This window comes from Puntigrus tetrazona, chromosome 1 (assembly GCF_018831695.1).
Source record: "Puntigrus tetrazona isolate hp1 chromosome 1, ASM1883169v1, whole genome shotgun sequence".
Taxonomy (NCBI): domain Eukaryota; kingdom Metazoa; phylum Chordata; class Actinopteri; order Cypriniformes; family Cyprinidae; genus Puntigrus; species Puntigrus tetrazona.
Window position 1 is genome coordinate 2,763,505 of NC_056699.1, and position 8,881 is coordinate 2,772,385.

Genomic DNA, 8,881 nt, shown 5'->3' on the forward strand with positions numbered 1-8,881 from the left:
AACATCATCGCGCTTCAGATTCCAGCTGACCTGAGATGTTTCTTCTAAAACTCCTTCGGCGCAATAGGAAACAGACCCACGCTAGTCCATAGTTGGATGGGATGCGGGTCGTTCGATCTGAATTAGATGAGAAATAACTGAGCTTGAATCTCGAATCTGGATGGAAAGTCTCTTGAGATCCTCTCTGAACTGTAGTGTCTTTCTTCGTAGGAGAAAAATGTGAAACTTCTTTCAGAAACCTCATCTGATCTTCAGTTTAGAAGATAGAGGCATTAAAGCTTTCGAACGATACCGTGACAAGAAATGAATGCTTTCGTTCAGCAAGGATGCGTGAAAGTGATCAAAAGTGACAGCAAAGACATGTTGTAATGTTTCATTTCAAATAAAAGCTGTTTTTTTTTACTTTTTGTTCATCGAAGTATCTTGAAAGTAAAATGTATTTTAGTTCCCACAAAAAAATAGCACAATGTTTTCCAACATTTGAGCAGCAAATCAGCATATTAGAATGGTTCCTGAAGGCTGGAGTATTTAATCACAGGAATAATTACATTTTATAATATATTCACGTACAAAACGGTTATATTTCAAATGTTTTACTGTATTTTTGATCAAATGCGGCAGTGAGCAGAACAGACCTTCTCACCAAAAATCTCACCAAACAGTGGTTTTAACTTCGCCTTGAATTTCTATTAAAATGCTAATAAAAATGAAAACAATTGTTTAGTAGAGCTACACAATTTGTTCCCCATTTAATGCCGTCGTCATTGAAGAAACATCTCATTTGCGATTTTACTTTCATACGGGCAAAAAGCTTTACTCCAGAAAGCTCGAAATACCCTTGACCGAGCAATTCCAGATACTGAAAGCGTGCGTAATGTTCGACGAAACTCAAATGTGATTGAAGTCTAATGTGAAAAAGTTTCTTCAATGAATACCAAGACTTATAATGTCTGTTTCCTATTATTCCCGTCAAAGACGTGTTCAGATACGGCCCCGTTCATAAATTGCACAATTTCTCACTTATTACATTAAAACGCCGAGACGCTATCAGAAATTAAATCACACAGGCTTCAAGCTATTCTCTCCGCAGAAGTCAATATATACTCAAAAATAAACACTAGTATCTCCCTGCTCACTATATAATGGTCTGATATTAGTTTTCAAATCAACTGGCAGTATGAGAACGAGGTTTTTTCTCACACACTGTTCGGCAGCCGTGTCGTTACCAACACACTCTTGTTTATCGCTTTCGCTCACCGGGAGCAGCTAATGATTGCTCGCCAAAGTTTGAGGTGATTTTAAATGTATCATTAGCCCGTGGTTTGGCATTTCCTCCATACGTTATGTCGTCCCTCGATGCACACGTGCCAGAAGCGCTTTGGCTCTGGCTCCGGCTCGGGAGCAATGCAGCGGTGCTCTGCCTGACAGCATGTTTCATCAAGCAGGTGTTGGAGATTTTTTTTTTTTTTNCGGAGACGGGCAGGTGCAGAACTCAAACCGGACAGGATGACTGGAGGGATGCCATTTACACTGTAAAAATGTAATTCGTTTGCTGTTGGTCTGCTGTTGGGTTGGGAACCCTACTGAAAAACAGCTTGGAACAGTTTAACCTCCGCTATTTCTAAAATTTTGGTCTTTTAATTGTACAGTATGTGTGTGTGTGTGTGTGTGTGCTGTATTTCCTCCAATACAGCTGTTATTAGAAAAGCACACACTATACAATCTCAAAATATTTAAATTATATCTGAGAGGACATTTTTTCTGAATTGATTTCGGGTTTTGTTTTTGTTTTTTGCTCTGCGAGAAGCTTGTTTTAAAGGGACTAATATAGCTATGAAACGTATTAGGTTGAGCGTAAAGTGTATTGTTATTATATGATAATAACTAATTAATTAACTAATGTTAACGAATATGAATAGATACTGTAATAACTTAAGATAGACATACTTCGGAAGCACAAATGCATCTGATATGCAGTCAATGCAAAGTCTGAGTATCAGTGCTGATAGTTAGTTTTCAGTCATGTGTTCCTGGCAAAATGCTTTTATAGCTGACTTGAACCTGGTTTTGACTTTTTCTCCTCAGGGAAACTACAAGTAATACCTCGTTGAACACATTATACTGTAATGTAGCCTGTCAAGCGGGAAGTTTTAAAAATAGACGGGAAATACTTTTTCACACTGACATTCTGACAAGTTTTCTGCTTGTTCTCAGTCATTAAAAAGCTCACCTGAGTGCAAAACACGTGCCTGGAGGAAGTTTGAGGACGGCTCTCAAACATCCATCTGTCGCTTTGACGTAATTAAAGATGTCACATCCAGCGGCGACATGCTCCGTTAATTCCGCTCGGTGCACCTTCACGTCTTCGGAGCGGTCTGGGAAATCACACATCGCAGAGCCGGCTTAATGAAGCGAGTTTGATTTGGTGCGATGAGCTCCGTGTCTCTTGGTGCGTCTGTGTGAAATATGTCCTTCTCCCGTCCCACAGGTGAACATCTGCGGGTCTGCTCCCAGGGCTACACCTGCTGCACTTCAGACATGGAGGACCGGCTCGGCCAGCAGAGCAAACTGGATTTCGAGAAATTAGTGGAAGAGAACAGCCACACCATTAGGACCATATTTACCTCCAGGCATAAAATGTTTGACGGTAAGTGTGCAACAGTTGCTTTTCGGCTTTTGTAGCACGATATTATCCATCTAAGCTTTTTGGTTTGATTACAGGATAGCCCGTAATAAACAGATGCAATGTGAAGCAATTATACTTTGTGCAATGACACCTGGATGACTTGCAAAAAACGGTGGAAAGGCAAACTAATATTTGTGGGCAGTGCTTGGTTTGTAAATGTTGAGGTCCCTGAACAAAGCTGGGTGATGGATCCGGCATGTGATTAGAGGAATCATACTGGTGGACCACACCAGTCTCACAACGATTGAGAAGTTGGCAAATTTGTGGCTAATTCGTACAAACTCATTCATACGATTTTGTATGATTTGTCTAAAACCCCAGTGACCGGTAGGTTTAGGGGCGGGGTTAGGTGTAGGTCAGTTTTGTACAAATCCATACGAATTGGCAAATCGTACAATACGTACAAGTTAGCAAAAACCGCATGAATTTGTACGATTGAGGTCATACGTATTCATGTGAATCGGGCCAGATTAATAACAGCATGCTTTCTTTTATTAGGGCTCGTACATGAAAAACCTGGAAAAGCCAGAACAGTAATGATCCAAGCCAATAATGAAATTTTATTTCGCAAATCTCTGTAATAGAGTTATATTTAAGCATGTCAGTTAGGATTAGCGAACGAATCATTTTGTGGAGTTATGATTAATTTTAAATGAATTGTTTGAATCTGTTGAAAACTGAACCTGCATATGAATCTTTGTGTGGTAAAAGAACCGAAAACATGAACATTTTTATTCTTACTGTGGGTGAAAATAGCAAGAAAGTAGTAGTTTTTAAACAAATCGTTATATTGTGTTGAATATTTCAAATTTATTGAAACTGCACTTAAAGATTAAATAAAAAAAGGTAGGAAGTAGGAATTGGTGAGCGAATCATTTTGTTGATTCAGGTCTTTAAAGTTCATTTTTAGAACCGTTTGAGAAAACTGAACTTGCATATGAATCTTTGTTTGGTAAATAATGGAAAACATAAAAAAATGTGATTGAAAATGAAGTAGCAGGTTTTGAATAAATCGTTATATTGAGTTGGATCTTTTGAATTTAATGAAACAGAACCTACATATGAAGGGTGAAAAAAAGTAGGAAGTAGGAATTGGTGAACAAATCGTTCCGTTGAGTATTGAATAATTTTAAAATGAATAGTTTGAGCTGTTTAATTAATTGTTTGAACCATTCAGAAAGCTGAACCTACACGAAAGCACATTGTGTTTAATTTTTTACGCTTTTTTAAGTGTTACATGTCTTTTTAGGTGGTGGGTGGATTTTACATTGTTTTCCAAGGTAGTGAGTTATTGAAAAGGTCGTTTGAGGTCGTTTAATTTGTCTGTTCAAAGTGGAAAGCGTTCAAGCTTCTGTGTGTGGAAATGAGAGCTCTGACAAACTTGTAATCTACTGAAAAGTTCCTTATGTAATCTTTTGAATGAGAGCCGTTTAGTATTTACTTTTTAACCTTTTGTTATGACTTCCTTTAGGGAGTTCGGGTTTTAATTAGACGGGTCAGACCCGCTCCAAAACGCCACCGTAATTCGCCCGGAAACCAGCCAGACCTGCTCCATACAGCTCACACTAATTATACAGTTTTTGAAATGTCATAATGAAGGCGTGCAGTGGAGAGCTGAAGTACATATTCACGGGTTATGTAAAGGTTAATATTAGTGCTCTCGAAAAGTTGGCGATTTGCATGTAGTGCGAATGAAAGTGACACTTATAGTGTCATGTGACATAAACCGGCTCTGCTGTGTTCTTTGCGCTCGGATTTCATTACTTTTTTTCGGTAAATTTGGTAATGCTTTTTAATAACGGCACACCATGAATCATTAGGTAAGCATTAGTAAATAGTTCATCTTTTATAATGGATATTGTTCCAACATTATAGTCATTAGTAAACAGTTCATGAATACAGCTATCTCAAGGTTTCAAGGCTTGGTTATCTTCCAAACAAGTTAAACAAAACACGACATAAAATGATACAGAACTCAGAAATGTATTCAAAGATGCACAAAAAACTGCACACATGATTTTTTTGAGGTTTATTTATTTTGTGCACAGCTGTACAGTTACATTTTTTGCATCTGCATCTGTGTTTGTTTAACTTGATGACTGGCAACTACTATATTTTTTTATGCAACTACCTGCTTAGTTGTGAATTATAAGAGGAATATGTGTTAATAAAGCATTTATTATCACGCTAAGCAACTATTACCATGTGTCTAAATAATAAGGTTCATAAATGTACATTTAAATAGTTTATTATAAATGATCTTATGAACCGCCGACGACTCCTAAATAACTGGTTTGTAAATAACACGATCATTTAGAAATGATAAATTCATGAAGTATGAAAATACAATGATTAAACATTATAGATATGCCCAAGCTGTACTGCTTACTAATGCCTATTAATGTTGGAACAATGCTTTATAAAGGATGAACTGACTATTTACTAATGATCCATAGCTTGCAGTTATTACAAAGTGGGACCGTATTTTGTATTCTTCTCTGGCAGAAATGAGACTTAATGGGGATCACATTTGCTTAAAGTATGGGCATCGGAACCATCGTATGTGGGTTAGCCCATGTTCTCTGTATTAAAATGGGCTGAAATGATGATAATGTCAATAGTATTTCTTCCTCGTGTAGTATTTGTTGCACTGCCTTTATATTTGTTTAAATAATCAGTACAATAAGTACTTAAATGTAGATCTCATTCTCATTGCCGTACCGCCAAACTAATATCACCCAAGCATTCTTATATAATGTATTATTGCAATCGTTCCCATAGTTTAGGTCTGTTTTGTCATAGCTAAGATTGCATGAGGAATGTTTAGAGACTTCAGCAAAACTCTCCATTGAATGCCGTTGCCGTCTGAAAGCAGCAATTGAGCCGTTAAAGAGATTTTTCTTCCGTTCCTATGAGAATGTGAGCAGAGTGGCCCCGCTGAATGACTGCGAGACAAATCAGGCCGGCGGTTTGCATACTGATGTTCCTGAGAGACGCAGGCCGTGATACGACGTGTCATGCTGGAAGTTTCTAGTGACTCCAGCCCACATGAATCCAGTGACACAACAAAACCCTTCACCGTGAATCACTGCCAGCTCAGAACCTACGTTATTCCTCCGACGGCTCCAAGTCCACTCCAAATCAAAGCCCCATGTTCTTCTGCCCACTTCTTGGGGGCTAACTCAGCCTACAAGAGTTTTACAAACCAACACTGAGGCTTTGATGAACACAGGCGGCCTATAACGCTGACAGATTGTTAATTACGCCGGGGAGCTGCTGGATCTGGCCATGCCGGTGATTATAGATGCTGTTTTAGGCAAAAGGAACGGGAGAGTTTTCATTAATAGAGAACAGAGCCATTAATACTTAAGCGATGTCATTAATAAACCTGAAATATACAGGCGCCGTGGTATTATAGCTTTTCGGCCATTGTATTCGTAGACGAAATCAACCCTGTTATTAATTAAGCTGGGCTTTGAAATCTGCATTTTGTTTAGACTCACTCAGTCAAATGCATTAGAATTAATGAGCGATTAGCATATCAGCGTGGAATAATTTGAAGTGGCGATGGAGTCATGTGACTAATGGATATTAAGAGTCGGATATCTCATGAAAACACGCATTTCAACTCAAAATCAAGTAGATGCAAAATGATGTTATGTTATGAGGAACCTTTCTAAAGCAGGCTGAAATTGTGATTTGCGTTTATTAAATCGCATGAATATATTCATTTAAATCAATCAATAACTCAACGAGATCGTTATTCTCGATGATTCTGACATAATAACGATCACGTCAAACTCTAGATCTCTCTGTAAGTCTCTGTAGGTTTCACTGTTTTAATACTCTACGCAAATACATTTGCTTCAAATGGATCTAGAGATGAAACGAGCCCCGTCCATCCATCTGTGTAGCGAAGGCGTGATCATAGCCGCCGTGACCTGATGGTTTTATCTGTGAGATGAGTATCCGGCTCTCTTTAGCCTCGCTGAACGCCTCTCTTCTGATCTGGAGTCAGGTCGTAGCGCGGGTTTTCTTTATCGTCTTCAGCTCATGCTTTGCTTGTCTTTATCTCGGAGGGCAGGTGTGTATCTGACAGACCGGCACACTTAAACGCACACAAACATGCGCATATACACACGGCTTTATTTATCACTCTGATAGGCAGCGCAGATTTGGCAGCTAATCCCCAGGAACACCTTCGGCTTGGCGGGATAAATATCGATCCGTCCGCTGTATCTCTTTTCCTCAAAAAGCCGAGCTGCCGCGTGATGAATGGATCTCTTTTTGTACTCTGCTGGGTGTGAAGTGAAGTTAGTCGAGTCCATCTGCTTCCCCCGAAGAGTACAGCTAGCCAGAAAAACGATGTGAACTGCAGATGTATCTGTTTTTACATACAGTATATTGTCTGTCATGTAGTGTAGGAATTGCACACCCAGTGATCTATTAAAAGTTAGTATTTATTCATTGCATAGTGTTTATCATATTACCTTTTGTCTCAATAAATTAACATTTATTTATTAAAACGTTTTAAAAAAAATCCAAACATATAATCAAGACTAATGATTAGTTAAAGTTAGTATAATTAGATATTATAAAATTAGATATTTTGCATTACAGCTGGTACATAAAATTAAAAAATAAGAATAATAAGAAAGTATACATTTAGGTGAAAAATATTATCTGTCTTTATCCTGATTTAATTGTAAAAAACAACAACAAAAAATGCGTTACAATATATTTAAAGTATATTTCATATATGCAGTAAAGTTAATCTGCCTATCTAAAAGGGTATAACATATAAATATATACAAATCTAAAATATTTGTATATAGAAAATATAAATGTTTGGTTGTATATTACTGTAGTAACGAGAAGGAAAAATGTAGGTAACAATTATCATAAAAAGAATGCAATAAAAATTAATCTTCATCTATTTTTATTGTACTACCTTAAAGCCGATTTAAGTATAAAAATGACAGTTTATTAAATTAAAATGTATTTGAAATATATTTAATATTTCTAATGAAGTCCATCTGCTCCCCCGATAAGTAAAGCGAGCCAAAATTGATGTGAGCTGCATATTTTAATCAGGCTTGTCACATATAAATTAGATTCATTTCAGCAGATCGGTTGTGCTTTAATTGATCTGGTGAGTGATTCCGATTTTTTTCCGCATGGCTCTGATGTTGTGGTGGTAGCCGCTCATGAATGTGAATGGTTGGAGTCGTCAAGCTGCCCACTCTGTGAAGCAGCGTTCGTCCTTTATCTTCTGGAGCTCTAGCCTCCTCCTAGGGATTTGATCCTTCATCCATTTTCCATGCCCTCATTTTTTTCAGTCCTTTGCTATTTTTAGAAGCCTATTTAGAAATTCTTTAACTCCCGCTTTTTGATTACCGCCTCGGCTTCCTATGGGGCCTTGTGTTTTTTGATGCATTATTGAAAAATCCTGATGCTGTTAAGGCTTTTAAAGGCCGCGAGATTAAGTCTGAATTGGAACGCAGGGTATTTTTTGGTCTTTATATCTCTTTTAAATGCATTATGTGTAACACTGGAATTTTTATGCAATAACTAATGAACATTTGCAATGCTGCAGATATAGCAACATTTTCGACGCCCTGGATGCCACTGATTGTTAAACGATTCACCAGGAAAATTAACAATATTTATTACCAATCACAAGTTTAATTCAATACAGTAAGCACTTCAATATTGTAAAATAATATTAGAATTTTAGTGTTGATTTGTTTGATTTTATTTTAAAAAGCCATTTATTTCCTTGATGCAATGCTAATTTTTTTTAGCGTCATTACTCCAATCTTCAATGTATTAAAAATAACAACAGACGCTAAATGATATTGCACATTTATTTTTTGTTGTTTAATATTTTGCTAAATTATTAAAACCGTTTAGATCTATACAAAACTGTGATTATTAATATACTTTCACAAATTAATTCATTAAATGAATACAAGGTATATTAATAAACATGAATAAAAATGCAATCTAATTTTATTTTATTTAAGTTTATTTACTTTTATTTCTTTAAAGGCTGCAGCATCTAAAGTCTTTATCTAAAGATTTTTAGTTTTTCGTTCTTTATATGTCCTTTTTTGTAACTTTGGCACTTTTATGCAACAACCAATGGATAATTTTATTTTTATTGTATATTATTTGTTTTTGTGACTTACTGTC

General features: G+C 36.8%; 1 protein-coding gene across 1 annotated transcript in view; it reads left to right on the plus strand.

Moving 5' to 3' along the window:
* The window catches only part of LOC122328837 (glypican-6-like), a 24,102-nt gene that overhangs the window by 5,422 nt on the left and 9,799 nt on the right, over positions 1-8,881 (plus strand). The window contains exon 2 of the mRNA XM_043224891.1: positions 2,489-2,647. Coding sequence (XP_043080826.1) covers positions 2,489-2,647 — 159 coding nt within the window. The remainder of the gene's footprint in view (positions 1-2,488; positions 2,648-8,881) is intronic.